Source organism: Petaurus breviceps, unplaced genomic scaffold (assembly GCF_028583685.1).
Source record: "Petaurus breviceps papuanus isolate PSGF00001 unplaced genomic scaffold, PetGlider_PUasm1.0 90617, whole genome shotgun sequence".
Taxonomy (NCBI): Eukaryota; Metazoa; Chordata; class Mammalia; order Diprotodontia; family Petauridae; genus Petaurus; species Petaurus breviceps.
The window spans coordinates 1,837,292-1,857,158 of NW_027187287.1; the positions used below are offsets into that span (position 1 = coordinate 1,837,292).

The following is a 19,867-nucleotide window of genomic DNA, read 5'->3' on the forward strand; positions in this document are numbered from 1 at the left end:
TGTCATAAAAAGAATTTGGTAGGACTCCTTCTTCACTAATTTTCCCAAATAGTTTGTAGAGTATTGGAATCAATTGTTCTTTAAATGTTTGATAGAATTCACTAGTGAATCTATCTGGCCCTGGAGATTTTTTCCTAGGGAACTGACTGATGGCTTGTTCAATTTCTTTTTCTGAGATGGGATTATTTAAGTAATTTACTTCCTCTTCAGTTAATCTGGGCAACTTGTATGTTTGTAAATATTCATCCATTTCCCTAAGATTGTCAAATTTATGTGCATACAATTGGGAAAAATAATTCCTAATTATTGTTTTGATTTCCTCTTCATTGGAGGTAGATTCACCCTTTTCATTTTTGATACTCATAATTTGGTTTTCTTCTTTCTTTTTTTCTATCATATTGACTAAGGGTCTATCAATTTTGTTGTTTTTTTTTTTTTAAAGCAATTGGGTGTGGTGCTGAGTATCTGAGCCCAGATTTGATCCAGGTCATCCTGACACTGGAGCCGGTGCTCTTACTCGCTGAGCCACCTGGCCGCCCCTAAGCAATCGGGGTTAAGTAACTTGCTCAAGGTTACACGGCCAGGTGTTTCTGGGTGGGTGCTAAGTGTCTGAGCCCGGGATTCGATCTCCAGGTCTTCTTAACACTGGAGCCGGTGCTCTTACTCGCTGTGCTACCTGGCCACCCCGATTTTGTTGGTTTTTTCATAAAACCAGCTCTTAGTTTTATTTATTAATTCAATAGTTTTCTTAATTTCAATTTTATTAATCTCTCCTTTGGTTTTCAATATTTCTAATTTAGTATTTAATTGGGGATTTTGAATTTGTTCTTTTTCTAGGTTTTTTAATTGCATGCCCAATCCGTTGAGCTCCCTTTTCTCTAATTTAATCATGTATGCACTCAGGGATATAAAACTTCCCCTAAGAACTGCCTTTAATGTATCCCACAAATTTTGGTATGTTGTCGCATTATTATCATTCTCTTGAATGAAATTACTGATTGTTTCTATCATTTCTTGTTCGACCCTTTCTTTAGGATTAAATTGTTTTTTTTTTAAAGACTCATTCTTTAGGATTAAATTGTTTAATTTCCAATTAGTTTTTAGTCTATTTTCCCTGGCCCTTTATCGCATATAATTTTTATTGCATTATGATCTGAGAAGGATGCATTTAATATTTCTGCCTTACTGCATAAAATTGTGAGGTTTTTATGCCCTAGAACGTGGTTAATTTTTGAGTATGTGCCATGAACCTCTGAGAAGAAAGTATATTCCTTTTTATTCCCATTTGGTTTTCTCCAGAGATCTATCATACCTATCCTCTCTAAAATCCCGTCCATCTCCTTAACTTCTTTCTTGTTTATTTTGAGGTTGGATTTATCAAGTTCAGAGAGGGGGAGATTAAGGTCTCCCACTAATATAGTTTTGCTATCTATTTCTTCCTCTAATTCCTTTACCTTCTCCTCTCAGAATTTGGATGCTACACCAGTTGGTGCATATATGTTAAGTAATGATATTGCTTCATTCTTGATGGTGCCTTTTAACAGGATATAGTTTCCTTCCTTATCTGTTTTAATTAGGTCAATTTTTGCTTTTGCTTTATCTGAGATAAGGATTGCTACCCCTGCTTTTTTTACTTTAGCTGAGGTACGATATATTTTACTCCAACCTTTTGCCTTTACCTTGTGTGTATCCCTCTGTTTCAGATGTGTTTCTTGTAAACAGCATATTGTAGGATTATGATTTCTAATCCATTCTGCTATCTGTCTCCATTTTATGGGAGAGTTCATTCCATTCACATTTACAGTTATGATTGTTATCTGTTTCTTTCCCTCCATCCTATTCCCACCCCTGTTAATGTTCATATTTTCCTTCCCTTCTCCCTTCCCCCCCTTAATAGTTTCCCTTTTAAACACTGCCTCTCTCAGTGTTCCCTTATCAGCCCCCCTCCCTTTTCCTCCCCTTTCCCCTTACTTCATCCCTCCCTACAAACCACACCCACACCCCTTTAGTAACCCTTTCCCCCTCCTACTGCCTGTAGGATATTTTTATACTTAATGAAGTATGTTATTTCTTCTTCGCACCAAGAGTGACAGGAACAAATCTCATGTAAAGCTCCTCTCCCTCCCCTCTTTCCCTCTAAAATGATACTTTTTGAATTTCTTCTCCATAGAGTCCTTTGCTTAGATGGTTGTTATTCCCTCCTTGTACCAGAACCAATGAGGGAAAAGCTCATATGCTTCCCAACTCCCTCCCTTTTTTTCCTTTGCTATACAGTTTTTATGCCTCTATGTATGGCATAATTTACCCTTTTCCACTTCATCCATTCCCTTTCTTCCATTGCAGTTCCTTTGTATCCCTTAATAAGATTTTTTTAAATCGTCATTTTGTGTGTTTTATACTCATACCCTCTACTTGTCTATAACCAGTTTGCTCTTATCAGATGTGTGTGTGTTCTCCTTGTTTACCTTTCTAAGTCATTGTTGCATCTCGTAATTGGAGGTTGAATTTTCCATTGAGTTCTAGCTTTTTTATCAAGAAGTTCTGGAACTCTGTTATATCGTTGAATGACCATCTCTTTGCCTGGAAGAATATGCTCAGTCTTGCTGGGTATGTGATCCTTGGTTATAACCCAAGCTCTTTTGCCCTCTGGAAAATTGTATTCTACTGCCTCCGATCTTTCAGTGTAGAGGCTGCCAAATCCTGTGCAATCCTCACTGTGAACCCTCGATATTTGAATTGTTTCTTTCTGGCCACTTGAAGTATTTTCTCTTTTATCTGGTAGTTCTGAAGTTTGGCCACAACATTTCGAGGACTTTTCAGTTTGGGATCTCTTTCAGCAGGTGTACGGTGGATTCTCTCAATTTCTATTTTACCCTCAGGTTCTAGTATCTCAGGGCAGTTTTCCTTAATGAGCTCTTGGAGAATGTTGTCCAGGCTCATTTTTTCATCATAATTTTCTGGTAGGCCTATGATTCTCAGATTATCTCTCCTGGATCTGTTTTCCAGGTCAGTTATTTTTTCTTTAAGGTATTTTACCTCTTTTTCTAATTTTTCATTCTTGTTGTTTTGCTTGACTAATTCTTGGTTCCTCATAGAGTTATTTGTTTCCATTTGGTTAATTCTAGTTTTTAGCAAATCATTTTCCTTAGTTAATTTTTGGAGCTCCTTTTCCATATCATACACTTTTCTTTTTAGAGAGATGTTTTTCTAATTCTGCTATTTTGGTTTTGAGAGAATTATTCATTTTGTCTTCTATCTCTCTCATTTTGTTTTCAAAGTTCCTTTTGATCTCATCTAGGAGAGCCTTCTGTGCTTGCGACACATTCCCTGTTGAAGTTTCAGCTTTGGGTGTGGAGTCCACATTGTCTCCCTCTGAGGATGGTTCCTCCCTCTGAGGATAGTAGGACTCCAGAGTCTTTGTCTTTGTAGTCTGCTTTCTACCCATTTTGAGGCAGGGTCCTAGCCACGACCTTCTTCTAGGATCCCAAGCCTTTACTGTAGAGGGTTTTGCCCTGGGGCAAGAGTTACTATGTTTTCAGGGTCAGAGGGGGGATTTCGAGCAAGTGAGGTTCATTCTGTCATCCTGGTCTTTGGAGGTCCTGAAGGGGGCTTTTTTTAAATTTCTGGGCTATGAAGTGGTAGTCCCAGGAGTGTTTGCTGTCTAGGACAGAGGCCCTTGTATTTGCTTCTTACCTTGCTCTTTCCAGTCCCAGCCCTTTGGTGATAGGCCTGGTAGTGGACCTTGTGGTTGGTGGGAAGACTTGCCCTCTGAGTTGATCAGGCCCTTTCCTGGCCTGCCTCTGCGTCTGCCGGCTGCACCCACACATTACTTTCAAAACTGTCCTGTTTGCCTGCACTTCCTTTTGTTTTCTTCTGCGCATTTAAAAAAATGTTTCTATAATTCTCTTTTTTTTAAATTAGTATTGCTAAAGCCCCTATTACTTTCCACCTATTCTCCCCCTGTCTCAATTCACCCAGAGGAACAAAAAACAACAATCCTGTAACAAATGAACATAGTAAAGCAAAATGAATCCACCCAATAGCCATGACCAAAAAATGTATAGCCCAAGACCTTGATTCCACATTTCTTTGTCAGAAGATGGTCAGCATACTTCTTCATAGGTCCTCTGAGGACCTATCTTTAGGTCAATATCACTAGATGATCTGTAGATATTGCTGATCATTACATTGATTAGAGTTCTTCAGTCATTCAAAGTCATTTTTCTCTACCATAATTCTGTCCTTGTATAAATTGTTCTCCTTATTCTGTTCACTGTACTCTGTGTCAGTTTATTCTATCCCGGATTCTCTGAAATTCTTCTGTCATTTTTTACAATGAAATAACATTCCATTACATTCATAGTAAAATTTGTTCAACCATTCCCCAATTGTCTAAGAAGCAATTAGCAGCACCCCCTTAGATTTTTGCTCTTTTCTTTTTTTCTCTTAAAAGAAAGAGTCTCCCTTTCAACAACAGGGAGTTTGTTTTGCTTGGGAATACTCCTTCCCCAGTATTATCTTCCCTCTTACTTTTCTGCATCCTTGTTTGTGTCCTTGTTGAGTCTGATGTATTTTTGTACCAAACTCTGTGTGTAGGTGTGTTTTTAACTCTCTTTTATCCATTTCAGATAAGTGAGGTTCATCTGATGCCCTCTCCTCCCACCTCTTTCTACATATTTGTATACTGTTCTCACTTACCCTAATTATAGGAAATAGCATGTTCCATCCCCTTCTTCCTCCTTTCTACTTCAGTATACTTTTCCTTTTAATCTCCCTCTCATTCTCCTCTTCAAGTTCTCAGAATAGAACCAATTACTTCCAGGAAGGACCTCTATTTTTTTTTTTCACTTAACTCTTTGAAGACATTAAAGTTTCCAGAAATATGCACTACATATTTAATAAGAATGTTAGCACTACATCATCATACAGCTCCTTTCACTTGCTCAAATAAATTTATGTTTCTAGGTGTCTTGTGACTCTTGTGTTTGCATTGCAAAGTTCCTACTGGGCTCTGGTATTTTTATTGTAAATTTTTGAAAGTCCTTATCACATTAATGATCAATTTTTTTTTCCTTTGTAGTAGTATACTAAGCTTTGCAGCGAATGATTTGTTGTTGTGTTGTTATAAGCCTAGAGCTTTTGCCTCTTGGTATATTTTATTCCAAGATCTTTTCTTACTTTTAATAGAAGTGTCTAGGATCTTTATTGTAGTTCACTGGTACTTGAGCTACTTCTTTCTAGATACCCTTTTCTTTGACATGGGAGCTCTGGATTTTGGCTCTGCCAATTCTGAGACTTTTCCTTTCTGGAATTTCTTTCAGAAAGTTGTAGGTAGATTCTTTCTATCTTCACTTTGCCTTCTGATTCTAGTAGACAGAGATAGTTCTAATTATGATTTCTTAAAAGTATAACATCAACACAAAAGGACAGGGCATATACATATACATTTATTTATACATATAAGTACACACACACACACACACATTTAGTAGCAGTTCTTTTTATAGTAGCCAGAAACATCAAATTGGAAATAGCTAAACAAACCATGGTATATTAATGTAATGGAACTCTATCATGCCATAAAAAAAATTACAAAAGGAAATTTCAGAGAAACCTGGAAAGCCTTGTATGAACTGATATAGAGTGAATACAATAATAACAATATTGTAAATATAATTTTGAAGGATTTAGAAACTTTGGCTAATTTGGTAATCAACCACAATTCCAGAGGACTGATGATAATTAAGTGCTTACTATGTGCCAGGCATTGTGCACTGTGTTAGAGATACAAAGAAAAACAAAATGTCTCTGTTCTCAAAGAGTTGACATCCCAATGGAGGAGACAACATGGAAACAACTATGTACAAATGAGGTGAAGTAGAAGCAATTTCAGAGAGAAGACACTAGCATTGAGAGGAACCTTGAAAAGCCTCTTACAGAAGGAAGGATTTGAGCTGGGGTTTGAAGGAAGCTGAGGAAGCCAAGAGGCAAAAACAGGAGGGAGAACATTCTAGGCATGGGGTACAACCAGAGAAAAGGCACTGAGTTGGGAGATGGAATGTCTTGTGGGAACAAGAGCAAGAAAGCTAATGTCACTGTCTCATAGAATACATAGAGGGGAATAAAGTGGCATAAGCTTGGAAAGGTAGGAAAGTGTGTGTAGTGCCAACATAATATTCACAGTGTTGATGGCACCTATAAATATGCTGCCATAATGCTCAATCGCAAAATATAACAGACTCTCCACATAGAAGACAGAAACAAAGCATTTATTCAGGCAGTAGAAAACTGAATCCCCAAACCAGGAAGCCAAATCCATCATAGCTGCAAAGAAGTTAATAAGCCAGCATGAAGCCACACCATTCTTTAGCCTTCCCACAAACCAACAGTTTACTCACAAGCCTGTCTCCCTAGGTTGCATCCTCTCCTCCCTCTAGTTCTAACTGCTCTGACTCCCAGTTTCCTATGTGCTATACTCCACCCTTCAGCAAACTCTTCCCACCACATGTTTCATGTGATTACATTCAGCCTATTAAGTATATCTTCAAAGCAGGGAGGTCTTCAAATTCCCCTAGGCTTATTAAGGGGCAGAGAAGATCTTCAAATCCCCATTCCCATTACAGTGTGAAAGGTTTTAGATGCCAAAATAGAGCATTTATATGAGATGCTGGAGGTAACAGGGAGTCACTGGAATTTTTCTCTGGAATGTCAGGGAGAGATATGGGAAGACCTATGCTTTAACCCACCTTCTGACAAGAAGGATGATGGACCTGTTATTTATAATGAGATATTTTTTTGGACATGTCCAATGTAGGAATTTATTTTGCTGTATATTGTTAAAGGACTTTGTTATTCTTTTTTCAACTGGGGAAGGGAGATGGGAAGAAGAGAAAACGAATTCTTATTAAGTGAAAAATGATTTAATTAGGAGAAGGTAGGTGATGCAGTGGAGAATAGTGCACTGGAGTCAGGAGGACTTGAGTTCAAATCCAGCCTCAGATACTTAGTAGCTGTGAGACCTTGGGCAAGTCACTTAACCCCAAGTGCCTCAAAAAAAAGTTTTAATTAAAAAAAGGAAACTTCAGAATTTTTAAATTCATGGTTTTCAGGGAGTCTGTTGATTCTGAAATTATGTCTCCTTCAACTGTTTTCTAGGCTGGTTGTTTTTGATATCAGATATTTTATAGCTTTTAAAAATTCTTTTGATTTTTTTTTTGGAGGGGGAAGGCAGGGCACTTGGAGTTAAGTGACTTGGCCAAGGTCACATGGCTAGTAAGTGTTACCGTGTTTCCCCGATAATAAGACACTGTCTTATTAAATTTTTTGGACAGAAAAATACCAGAGGGCTTATTTTCAGGGGAGGGCTTATTTTAATGAACATTGACAGCAATTTTAATAAACAGGTAAATGTGAACAAAAAAATGTACCTTTATTCAATAATGAATTCAATAAAGAACAGGATGACGCGCTCACTGCTGCAGCTCTGATTGGATGCAGCTCAGAGCGCGGCGTGCGTTTCACTGGGGGGGGGGGACGGTGCATACAGAGGGTACCGTAATGTAGCGTGTAGCGCAGGGGATCACCTTCACTACAGTAGCAATCTCAATAGGGCTTATTTTCAGGGGAGGGTTTATTTTAGAGGAATTTTACACAGTAAGGGGAGGGCTTATTTTCGGGATAGGTCTTATTATCGGGGAAACACGGTAAGTGTCTTAGGCTAGATTTGAACTCAGGTCCTCCTGACTCTAGGGCCGGTGCTCTATTCACTGTACCACCTAGCCACCCTACTCTTTTGATTTTCTTTTGGGCAAATTTTCTAAGCTATTTAATCTCCCACTTTTTTCTTTTGGACATTTTATTTCATTTTTAAGCTCTTGTTTCATTTCTTCTAACTATATGCTCCCTGTGGAAGATCCATTTTTTCTTTTGAGTTGATCCGGCTAGTCCAGAGTTATCCTCTTATTTTTTTAGGGGGGGAAAATCTCTAGATTTATAATAAGTTTGAAACTGATCATTGACTTCTTTGGTTTAGTCATCTCTCCACCTTTAGTTCATAAGTGGGGACATTGTGTCAGGGGCATACTTTACCCCTTGCTGCATAATTGGGTCAGTGGTTTGCCTTACTTTTCTTAACTTGGGTCACCTGCACTGACCTCCTCCTCCTAGGCTGAGCTCCCTCAGGATCTTGGAAGGGAGGTTCAGAGGGCAGGATAATCAGAAGTGTCTCTGGCATTTCAGGATAGGGTCCTAGGGACCTAAGAGCCCTAGGCTGTCCTAGCTCAAGCTGTACCCACACTGGTCACTGTTATTTTGCTGCTTAGGGACTTCCAAGCACCTGGGACTTCCCAATAGAAAGCCCTCCAAGGCTATACATATATATAGCCCAAGTGATAGCAGTGAGCCAGACCCAAGGAAGGCCTGGTCAGCCTGGCCCAGGAGGTAACTGGGGATCTCCCAGTTGCCTTGGGGGATCAAGCAGTTAAATACAGCCAGGAGGGCTGACCCTTCTCTGTTGGAGTTAGAAGGCTACAATCTCATTAGCCTGGGCGAGAGTTTGCTGGCAGCCAATAGGCTGCTGGTTGACTTTTTGTGCAGTTTGGAGAAAGTCACTAACTTGATAGAGTTCCTTATCGCATTATTTTATCTTCTGCAAATTCCATGTTTTTCCTGGAGTATGTGCTTGCTGGGGACTGGGCTCTGTTCAGGAAGCCATTTTAGGCATGTCAACGTATTTTTGAAAGACTTTCTTCACACTTTGATTTTTATAAGTTTTCCTTTCATGAATTTTCCTTTTCTGACCCTTTCAGTAACCAACCATATGAAAAGGACAGTAACTTGCATCTACAGCATCATTTTTCGGGGGCGATACGTGGCACTTGAGCTGACTTTGGTAAGAGGCCGCGGCGAGGAGGGAAAGCGTTCAGGCACGTGAGACAGACAGCCTGTGCAGGGAGGGGAGAGGCGCGTATTCAGTTTAGACAGACCATAGGGTGTGTAAAAGGGAGGAATGTATGCTAGGGTTGGGCATAACACGTAGACACATAATTATTATAGGAAATTATACCTGGTACAGGCATTCGCAAGGACGCAGGTCAGAATCTCCGCGGCCGGTCAATATTGGTTCGAGACCGAAAACAGGAGAATTAAGCCAAAAATATTCTCCAGGCCACGCCCCTGGCCACAGCTCCACCTTCGCCCCCTAACCTCTTGCCCTGCCCCACCCTCCGGTCCCACTAATAGGACCAAAGCTAATCGAATAGCACCACCTCCCCTCCAGGAAAGAAAGACTTCTGATTGGTTAAACTGTCTTTTCTCTCCTCCCTCGCTCCCCAGATTGGACCCCGGTCGCATCCTGGGACCTCAGAATCTGCTGGGGTCCAAAAGGGATAATAGTCGTCGAGATGGAGCGAAGCTTCGCCGGGCGCCGGGCGCTGGTCACCGGAGCGGGCAAAGGTGGGGTCGGGCTGTGGCTGGAAACGGGGCTGGGGTAGGGGTCCGGGCAGTGGGAGCCGAGCGATCAAGAGGGTCGAAACCCGGACCTAAGGAGGACTTAAGCCTCTCGGGACGTTGCAGGCATCGGGAGGGACACTGCCAAGGCGCTGTTTGCCAGCGGAGCCCAAGTGGTAGCAGTGAGCCGGACCCAGGAAGACCTGGTCAGCCTGGCCCAGGAGGTAACTGGGGATCTCCCAGCCCAGCTGTCCCTTCCAGACCCAGCCCCGCCCCGCCCACTAGAACTTTGCTCCCCTGCTATCTGGGCGCGTGAGTCCGGAGAAGCTGGGCTGCTGGACGCCTGCTGACCTAGGGATCAGCCACGTCCCTCCTGCCAGGCCTTCTCCACCAAAAACAGCAGCAAAAGCCAGGGATTCAGAGGTAACAGAGCTGGACTTAGGTGCCGAAGCCCTAGTCTCACATTCAAGTTCCGCTCCTTACTTCCTGTGTGACCACTTATAGTGTCTTTACACCTTTCGGACCCTCTGTTTCCTTATCCATCAAATGGAGATAATCCTGACAACAGCCGGTATTTATATAGTTCATTTGAAGGTTTGAAAAACCCTTTACACACATTTGTCTTTTGATCCTCACCTCCGCCCAGGGAGGAAGGGTATTACTAATTTTTTTTTTTTTTAGCTTCTCTAGTTTCATTCATAAAGAGAATTCCTGATGAGGAAATTCCGTCTACCAGAAAGACTGCTCTGGTACTTAGTGGCCCTGAAGAGTTGCGTGGGGGGATCAAGCAGTTAAATACAGCCGAGAGGGCTCCGCTTCTGGGACTCCCTGACCCATACTGGCTCCCCCTAAGCCCTCATGCCAGTTCTTATTATTTTCCTCATTTTACATATGAGAAAACAAGTTTAAAGGAGTTAAGTGACTTGCTCAGAATTAGTAAATGTCAGATGTGGGATTCAGACCTACGTCTTCTCGACTCCAGCATATGCAAAGTGATTTTTAAACTTTGAACACAGGCTATTATATTTCTCCTTCGATCTCTCTTCCACTCTACCAATTTGATGCTCCAGTTCTTGGGGCCAAACTGTGAGAATCACCACCCACTCTTAGCCCTCTACTCCTATTCTCCTACACATTCATGTCCACTCCATCTGATGACCTTCCCAGTCACACTTGGGCACAGCGTTGGGACTCCAGAACACTGGACAATTTACAGAGGCTGAAGCCACTGCTGCTCCCTGCTCCCTAGCAAAGTATTTGAAGTAATCTGGGGGCACAGAGTAAAGTGTATGAGGGGGCGGGTAGGTTAGGCAATGGGTAGAGCACTGTCCCTGAAGTCAGGAAGACCTGAGTTCAAATATGGCCTTGGACACTTGCTATCTGTGTGACCCTGGGCAAGTCACTAACCCCAATTGGCCCCGCCAAAAAAAGGTGTATGAGGTGGGCAGGGCAAAGAGCTTACAGTTTCCTTGAGAAATCCAATTCTGGTTCAATATTTAGAACTGAGGGATTCTTTTCTGAGGGGCCTCAAAGTTCCCAGAGACTATTGCCAGGGGCTATAGGATCTACTGGAGATGCAAGGAGCACCTCCTCCTATCATTGTCATTTTGCAAACCATCTTAAGGTACTTCCATCCCATTTTTTTAACCACTAGTGGAAACACTCCCAGGATGTGGGAACCAATGGCCTATTTATTATCATCTGACCATCTCACATTCCCATTGTCATTCCCCAATTTTGTTCCTCTTTCCCCAACTAGTTGCCTGGCTGAATCAGGAACTCTCCACTGTGGGAAGCTTTTCTCCCATTATTGCCTAATAGCTCTTTCCAATCCTCTGAAGTGCCCAGGAATAGAGACTTTATGTGTGGATCTGGGAGACTGGGAGGCCACAGAGAGGTCTCTGAGCACCATTGGCCCTGTGGACCTGTTGGTGAACAATGCAGGTGTAGCCCTGCTGCAGCCTTTCCTGGAAGTCACTAAGGAGGCTTGTGATAGGTAAGCCCTAGGAGTAAAAAGAAAAAACAAAACAAAAACCAGGGCCCCAGGATGGTGGGGAAAACCCATCCAGGTAAAAGGCAGATCCTAGGAATCCTGCCTGGAATTTTTCCCTGCTTGGGGGAATGAGAATCCACCTTATCTGCTCGGCTGAAGAAAGGAGTGGGCTGGGTCCTGGGGCTCTGGGTGGGGAGCTATTTAAGTCTATCTGGTGTCTCTATCCCCAGATCTTTTGATGTGAATTATCGGTCAGTGATCCAAGTATCCCAGGTGAGTTGTGTCACAGAGTTTAGGAATTACCACGAGGTGGGAAATTTTAGCATAATTGAAGTCCCATGTTCAAACCTCTTCTTCCCTCTCCTTCTGTTTCTTTCCCCTGATTTCTAGATCGTCTCCCGGGGGTTGATAGCACGGGGATCCCCGGGAGCTATTGTCAATGTCTCCAGCCAGGCCTCCCAATGTGCCCTAAAGGACCATGCCATCTACTGTGAGTGCCCACCCTATTAGCCCTACCCCCATTGTCCTTTCTCCAGCCCCTCATTTCAACAATTTGAACCATTAGGTTTCCTGTCTTAATTTAGAATAGAAGAGCTGGAAGGGACCTGAGAAATCATGTAATCCAACTACTTCACTTTCCAGTGGAGGACTAGAAACCAAGTTTTCTGATGCTGAGGCCAGGACTTACTTTTCCTGTTGCCCCAGGCTGTTTCCAACTCTTGAGCTCTTTAACTCTGACTATCTTGGTCAATCAACAAGCATTTATTAAATGCCTACTATATGCCAGTCCCTGGGCTAAACACTGGGGATCCAAAGAAAGACAAAAACACAGTTCCTGATCACTCTTTGTACACTCACCAACCACCTCTCGCTTCTTTTAAATAACTGGCTTAACTCTGCCTCTCTACCTTCTCACCCTTCACCAGGCTCCACAAAAAGCGCCATGGATATGCTAACCAAGGTGATGGCTCTGGAGCTGGGACCCCACAAGGTAAGACCTGAGACATCGAAATCTATTTGTTATAAGCCCCAAAAGGGCCTCTCCCCAGCAAGAAAAAAAAGTCCTCAACTCCTCTGCCCTGCTCAGCCCACAGCTGGCAGCTTTTTCAGTTCTGGTGCCACATTTCAGGAAGTACATTGATGTTAGGGTTTGGAGGAGAGGCTGGATAGAAATGGGTCTCAAGTTCATGTCCTGTCAGCTGAAGGAATCTGGAATGTATAGGTGCCTCAGTACATACAGTGCTAGGTCTGGAGGCAAGAAGACCTGACTGGGTGAGTTACTTAACCCTGTTTACCTCAGTTTCCTTATCTGTAAAATGAAGTGGAGAAGGAAATGGCAAACCTCTCTGGTGTCTTGGTCAAGAAAACTCCAAAATGGAGTCACAGAGAGTCACGTAGGATTGAAAGGACAGAACTACAACAACCAGCCTTTAGGGGCATCTAGGTAGTTCGGGGAATAGAGCATTGGCCCTGGAGTCAGGAGGACATGAATTCAAATGTGGCCTCAGACACTTATTAGCTGTTTGATCCTGGCTAAGTCATATATCCAGCCTAAAAATAAGAAAACAAAACCAAAAAAACCCACAAAAATCCAAGAAGCCTGTAGAAGAAAATACTGAGGGTGATGTTTTATTATGGCTGTGATCCTGTAATTGAATGGCTGTTTTTTTGAAGAGACATTAAATTTATTCACTATGGTCCCAGTACATGGCACATAGTAGGCAGTTAATGAATTCCTACTGACTGACTGACCAGAGGGCAGAATCAGAAGTAATGGGTAAAAGTTGCAAAGAAGCAAATATAGGCTTGTTATCAGCACAACCAAACCAAACCAAACTTTCTGAACAATTAGAATTGTCCCAAAGTGGAGCCAGGTTACTTCAGGAGGAAGTAGGGGTGGGGGTCTTCAGTCAAAAACTGGATAACCACTTGTTGGGTACGTTGTAGAGAGGACTCTTGTTCTACCCTGGGTTGGCCAACATTCCTTTCGAGGTCCCTTTCAGGTCAGATCCCAAGATTCCCAGGCTTGTCCCATATGTGCCCATGCCCCTGAAGGGCCAACATGAGCTCTTTTAACCCAGATCCGGGTGAACACAGTGAATCCTACAGTGGTGATGACTGCCATGGGCAAGGCCAACTGGAATGACTCCAAGAAATCAGAGGCCATGCTAAGCCGAATCCCACTGGGCAAGTTTGCAGGTGAGTTGAGGGTGTACAGTGGGTCCTCAAGGCCAAATACCATCCACTCCCTCCCTTCTCCCCCAATTCTTTATCTTTTGGTGCCTAGGACAGAACCTTAGTCCCTTGCACTTGCCATGGGTACAAAGAATGTACACTCCTCTTTAAAAGTGGCAGGGGCAAATGGGAGTTGGGGCCATACCATGGAGACATACTTATTTCCCAGCCTCTAGATATCACCCTATTCCCCTTGCAGAGGTAGAGGATGTGGTGAACAGCATCCTTTTTCTGCTGAGTGACCGGAGTGCCATGACTACTGGCTCAGCTCTGCTGGTAGATGGAGGGTATCTGGTGGGTTAGGAGACCTGCATCCTGAAACGGGGAGGCATCTGCTTTCTGTGACCTATTAAATGTGTATCATCTGATCCTTGAATGCTGATTCTTTGGTCTGAGGAGGGAGGAGGAAAGGGGTTGATGGTGATATTGCAGAGGGTAGAGGTAGAGAGGCATTGTAACACCAGTGCCTGGTCTCTTGGGGAACTCTCAAGTACCCCAAGTTACCCTACAAACTAAGCTGGATCTTTGGGCTCAGGACAAGCTGGGTCCAGAGTCACTTTGGGGCTTTTGAGGGAAAACTGAGGCTGGCAGTAGTATAGGTGGAATTCCTGTGGATACTACCTGCCTTACAAAGTAACCACCAAGGGAAGCTAGGGAGGTGGGGGGTGGAAAAGCAAGCTCTCTGGTGAGTACAGGGTCAGCTCCCAAGAAAGGCAAAGCCTGTGTTTATGGAGAATGTTTATTGTATAAAATAAGGGATGATTGCCAGGATGAATAGAACCCACAGTCACATACTTCCTTCCCTTCCCTCCCCCCACCCTCCCTAACCTGAGAAGCCCATCCTAGGGCTGCCCTGGTCATGCCCCTTCTCCTCTCTGAGAGAGACCCTGCTCCCTCCTGTGCTAGCTGGAGGCCTGGGCTCCTGGATCCCTGGGTGCAGAGCAGAGTGGGAGGAAGCTTCAGGTTGTGCTTCCCAGGCCTGGGTGGGAGGGAGCAGGAGCTTCCTTTCTTCCTTATCAGCCCTCCCTCCAGTTCCTCCAGGACAGCAAGCCCTGTTCTTTGTGCTAATCTTCCCTCCCCAGAGCCTAAGCTTCCCCTCCCTACCCCCCTCCCTCTATCTTCCCACTCCCTATACCCATGTCACATCAGATTGAAGGGAAATCGAACATTTCAACAATGACACCATACGTGGGGGTTTGGGACACTGTCCCAACCCCCTGGCCTTGGGCTCTTAGCCCTCCTCACCACAAAGACCACCTGGGGTAGGAAACTCTGGGCACGATTTAGAACACAGTACACTTCTTTCCAGGTTTCTTGATGGGTGGGGGACACAGCACTGCTCTAATAGCTTCATCAAACACTGTCTTGAGCCCCCGCTGAGTCAATGCTGAGCATTCCAGGTACTTGACAGAGCCTGGGGGCAAGTGGAAAGGGTTTCAGGGTGAAAATGAGGATGGCAGCATCCCTATCTTATAATGTGTATGACCTTTCTCTTACTGTCTCCTGCTACTGTCCACTGCTCCTACTCACCAATCTCTCGAGCCATGGCCAGACCCTGGGGATAAGTGATGGGGGCCAGCTTCTTGTCCCGAAGCCGTTCAATGGTGTCCTTGTCATCTCGAAGGTCTAGCTTGGTGCCCACCAGGATTATTGGCGTGTTGGGACAGTGATGTCGTACCTCAGGATACCACTATGGAAAGAAGTACAAGTTGCTAAGGGATTGTCCCTTCTTTGTGGTCCCTGTTTTCTAGCCATGGGTCTCTCCCCCTCCCTGGGCCTCATGCTTCTAGAAAAGAAAGAAAAGGGCCCAGTGTTCCTAGCATGGCTTTCCTTCCTGCCCTTGCCCATGTAGTACCTTGGCACGGACATTCTCAAAGGAGGCTGGGCTCACCAGGGAAAAACATATCAGGAAGACGTCCTATGTAGGAAAGGGTGGTCAGTGGCTTGTTGGTCAAAGAAGTCCTCCCTACCCTCTATTTCACTCACCTTGCCCCACTGTAAGTAATTACGACCCCAACCTTGATCTCCAGGTCTGGATACTAAAATTCTCCCCAGAATCCCAGACCCCAGAGGACCGGACCCTTCCCAGCTTGGGAGGGAGAGAAGTAGGGAACTACAAAGACTACATACAGTCTGGGGATAAGAGAGGGGTCGGAGCCGGTCATAGTCTTCCTGCCCAGCTGTATCCCACAGCCCCAGGTTCACTGGCTTTCCATCTACCATCACATTGGCTGAGTAGTTGTCGAAACTGGAGGGACAAGAGATAGGAAGTCAGAGTTGAGGGATGTGAATCCTGGATCTCCACCCAGAGTTCTGTAAACAGATCTTCAAAAGTCTTAGCTTCACCACCATTGCCCTGCTCCCTCCCTCCCCCCCCCCCCCCCCCTCAGAATCAGGAATATTGTGTCCCTGGGGAATGTAGACTGTTTCAAACTCTGCATTTGCTCTCCTGTCTCCAAGGTCTTCCCATCTCTTGCATAGGCAGGGGTCAAACCCACACATTATCCCTTCTCTGTGCACCCTCTTTGGTCTCCCTTCTAGCTGGGTGTCTTCAAGTGCCCTGTTCCCAGACCAGAAGATTCCCCAGGTCCCAGATGCTCACACGGTAGGGATGTACTCTCCAGGGAAGGCATTGGTGGTGTAGCTGATTAGCAGGCATGTCTTCCCCACGGCTCTTTAGGGAGAAATGGCATAAACCTGAGAATGATTCTCAAAGTCTTACCCATATCTTTTCCCAATGAACCCACCCACTTGAACTACCCTTTCTCTTTGGGATGTTGTACCCCAAGGTCTGAAATGAGGAGACAAATCTAGATAAAAGTTGAAACTGTGGGGTCTCCCATGGTTCCATCTGCCTCCCCAGGTCCATGTTTTCTAGCAAGTCCCAAGAGGTTGGAAGGAAGAGAGAAATGGAAATTGTTGGGTGGGGTGGGTTAAGGTAGGGAGTAGGGATGGGTATTCTAACAACTCAAGTGAACTTAGAAAGTCTTTTTAAGGAGGATGAAAAAGAGAAGAGGAAAGGAGCACATAAGGCAGTGACAGGCTGATTCTACTGAGTCTGGCTCACTAGCAACCTCAGGTCTCAGGTAGAGAGAGGATAGACAGGAAGACATAAGTGAGAGCTGGATCACCTCAAAGTCCAGTGGGACTCAATCCCACCCATTCAAAAGGTAGAATTGGTGAGGAGATGAACTAGTTATTTCTTCACTATACTCTGCCTCCTGGGTTACTAGGCCAATACTGATGCTCAAAAGTAGAAATAGAGAGTAAAGGGCTGAGGCACCCAGGGAGGAAATTCATACTCAATTCAATACCCAGGGCAAGGTGCTGGAAATACAAAGGCAATAATCAAACAGCTGGTGTCCTCAAAGAGTCCACTGAAATGAAAATGCGGGTGGGAGGTCTGGAGATGGATTAGGAGAAGGGGAAGTGGAAGAATTTCAGAGTTGGAAGGGACCTCAAAGGGGTCCTTCAGTTCATTCCTACCTGATGTAAAAATACTCTCCATAGCATCCGTCCCTGACCAATAGTGATGCAGGGGTGGTACCTTTTCAAGGCTATCACTCCATTTCTTCAGCCCCTCAGGTTATTGCCCTCCTTTTCTGGGACCTGGGTCCCCCTCCCCCCAGATGCTGACCGAGGGGACCGGCCAAGGCTCTGATCAGCCCCAGAGAGATAACGCTGCCAGGGCGTGGCACGTGTGTGCCCTCATAAGGGGGGCCGCGGGGAAAGGGTGGTGGGCAGACACACCGCCCAGCCCGGGCTGATCTCCCCCGAGTAGGTGTCAGCCCTGTCACCTGGCCTCTTGGGTTCTCAGCATCCAGAGAACGTGCCTTTTCATTCCCCCCCACCCCCCCGACCCTGCCCCCACCCACCCCAAGATGCAGACCCACCCTTAGCATCCTTGCACCGGCCCCAGTCCCTGCCTCTCCGGCCAGGGTGGCGCCCCAGACCCCGCCCACTGGTCCCCCAGAGCCGGACCCCGCCCCCCGGCACCCCCAGAGCCAGATCCGCCCCCCGCGTCCCCACTGCCAGCTCCCCCGCCCGCCCGGGGCTCACCCGTCGCCGACCACCACGCATTTGATCGCCTGCATATGCCCAGGGCCAGGAGCCGGCTGCACGGGAGCCGGGGTCTGCGAGCCGAACCGCAGGGAAATGCCCCAGCGCCGCAGCCACGGCGGGGACTGGAGAGTCTAGGGGGCCGAGCCGAGCGAGCGAGCGGCTGGGGCCGGAGACAGCCGAGCGCCGCCGAGCGCCGCGGCCGGAGACAGCCGAAGACCCGAGGCTGGCGAGCGGGAGGGCGCCGCGAAGGTGGGAGGTGGAACCCCAGACCTTTCCCCGCCCACTCGGGCGGAGGTGACTGCCTGGCCCAGGGCCACTGGGGCGGCAGGGACTTAGCTCCTCCCAAACAGGCTCCCTAAGACCTCTGGGATGGCTAACTCAGTCTTGCCCGGTTTTCTGGAGATTCAGAGATGGCTCAGTCCACACCCACAGCGGGTGCCCGGTGGCAGGAGCCGCTGGAGGACACGCCCGCAGGCTAGGACGAAGGGAGTGAAGTGACCATTGCTGAGGGCAGGAGCCAAGCTGCAGGGATCCAGCGAGGGCAGGCCATCCATCCCCTTTGTGAAATCTTGCTGTCACCCACCCCTTCCCCTCTCCAGCAATTATCTTGCATTCTAATTATCTGTGCACTGAATGTATTCAGCCACTAGACTTTTTAAGTTCCTTGAGGGGACTATTTTGGTTTTGTCTTTGTAACTACAGCACCTAGCTCTGTGCCTGGTCTATTAAGCAGGTCTTGCATTTGTCGAATTTAATTTGAAGCACTTGGAGAACGGGGCAAAATCCCATAGTGAAGGAGGGAAGATAAGTTGGATCTACAGGTCCCGTAAAAGAGGAATAGCCACACCACACGATTCACCTTCTTGGGGCCAGGCTCTGCTTGCTTTCAGTCTTTGCTTCTTAGGCTTCAGCCAGGCTGAAGGCAGAGGAGAATCGCCGACTCCTTTTGCTCCCTATTTTGTACACCAAAGCAGTAGCTGGGATGTCTTAGAAAGACACCCTCTGGAGCTGCTGGCAGGGGCCAGACCAAAGATCAGTACTTTTTACACAGCAGGCACTCAAACATCAGCTGATTAATCTGATTTGGACTCAGTAGCATAAACCTTGGTGATGGTGCAATGATGGTCACTTTGGGGAAGCTCAAAACTCCCTGGAGAAAATATCTTTTATGGGGAAAGTGGATTTTGGCATCCATATACAAATGGGCTTTGACCAAGCCTTTGTTATACAAGAAAGAGGGAACTCCAGGGGCCCTTTCCTGGAAGCTGCCAGAGGTTGCCACATGGCCACCACTGCAAGAGGGCAGAATTAGGGGTAAAGGCTTATTAAGGAAGAGGTAAATCTTTAGGCAAGGCAGCACAGGACAACAGAAGTAGGGTCTTGTGTTCATGAAACCAGATGCTCTAGTCCTATGGAGAGGCACAGGTGCTGGAGGCCCTGGGTTTATCATGAAATGCACATGCTATATATTTCAGAAACATGCTAAACAATAAAAAAAAAATCACCACACTCTCTGCAGGGCTGGGCCCTGCCAGTGTGCAAAAGAATGTCCACTGAGTGAGTCTCAAGGTTAAATTTTAAAAGTGATTATAACATTAGATGCACTGTAACTAGCACATGATTCAAACACCCACACACAAACCCTCAGCTATCTCTTGGGGAGAGAGATCTCCAGAGTTAAAATTTAGTTCTGCTCCAGGTTCTCTGTCATCTTCCAGCACTCTCTTAAGGCACATGATTCTCAAAACAGGTTGGAGGGGCAAAAATTGGTGGTTGTCCTTCTGGGCTCGAAGAAGATCGAAATGTCAAGGCACAGTGTTGACTGTGGCTGATCAGACTAGAGCTCAGAGTGGTAGAGCTCAGAGGCTCTACCACAGGTCGGGCACAAACAGTTCATGTGAACATTTGGAGATGTCTCTAAATTTGTGTATCTCATGTTTCTTTTGAACTATAGCAAAGAAGGGGCAGAGAAGGGAATTGTTAAGTCCTTGGGTACCAGGGAGGACCCAGCCAGCTGATCTGCCTAATAAACAAAGATACTGCCCGTGGATCTGCTTCTGACACAGTGGGTACTGACCAGCCAAGGCCCCTTGCTGGAGACTTAAACAATTCACTTGGGCCTAGTCTGGG

General features: G+C 45.6%; 2 protein-coding genes across 6 annotated transcripts; one reads left to right on the forward strand and one right to left on the reverse strand.

Annotated features, from left to right (window-relative positions):
* Nucleotides 1–9,300: 9,300 nt before the first annotated feature.
* On the forward strand, nucleotides 9,301–14,043 carry DCXR (dicarbonyl and L-xylulose reductase). Of its 4 annotated transcripts, none has more exons than XM_069064004.1 (8): nucleotides 9,301–9,453; nucleotides 9,574–9,671; nucleotides 11,289–11,443; nucleotides 11,671–11,713; nucleotides 11,831–11,930; nucleotides 12,367–12,431; nucleotides 13,522–13,639; nucleotides 13,845–14,043. In XM_069064004.1, exons 1-8 carry the CDS (start codon nucleotides 9,402–9,404, stop codon nucleotides 13,976–13,978), a joined length of 765 nt encoding a protein of 254 aa, XP_068920105.1. In that variant the 5' UTR covers nucleotides 9,301–9,401; the 3' UTR covers nucleotides 13,979–14,043. The 4 variants fall into 4 exon arrangements, with proteins under 4 accessions (XP_068920105.1, XP_068920107.1, XP_068920106.1 ...); XM_069064006.1 differs by having other exon boundaries at nucleotides 9,303–9,453; nucleotides 13,875–14,043; XM_069064005.1 differs by having other exon boundaries at nucleotides 9,306–9,453; nucleotides 9,556–9,671; nucleotides 13,875–14,043.
* A 355-nt stretch (nucleotides 14,044–14,398) lies between these two features.
* Nucleotides 14,399–17,957, reverse strand: RAC3 (Rac family small GTPase 3). Of its 2 annotated transcripts, none has more exons than XM_069064009.1 (6): nucleotides 17,735–17,957; nucleotides 16,278–16,349; nucleotides 15,806–15,923; nucleotides 15,531–15,593; nucleotides 15,202–15,365; nucleotides 14,399–15,089 (listed from the first exon to the last, which is right to left on the reverse strand). In XM_069064009.1, exons 1-6 carry the CDS (start codon nucleotides 17,767–17,769, stop codon nucleotides 15,029–15,031), a joined length of 513 nt encoding a protein of 170 aa, XP_068920110.1. In that variant the 5' UTR covers nucleotides 17,770–17,957; the 3' UTR covers nucleotides 14,399–15,028. The 2 variants fall into 2 exon arrangements, with proteins under 2 accessions (XP_068920110.1, XP_068920109.1); XM_069064008.1 differs by having other exon boundaries at nucleotides 15,206–15,365; nucleotides 17,735–17,941.
* Between the last annotated feature and the right edge of the window lie 1,910 nt (nucleotides 17,958–19,867).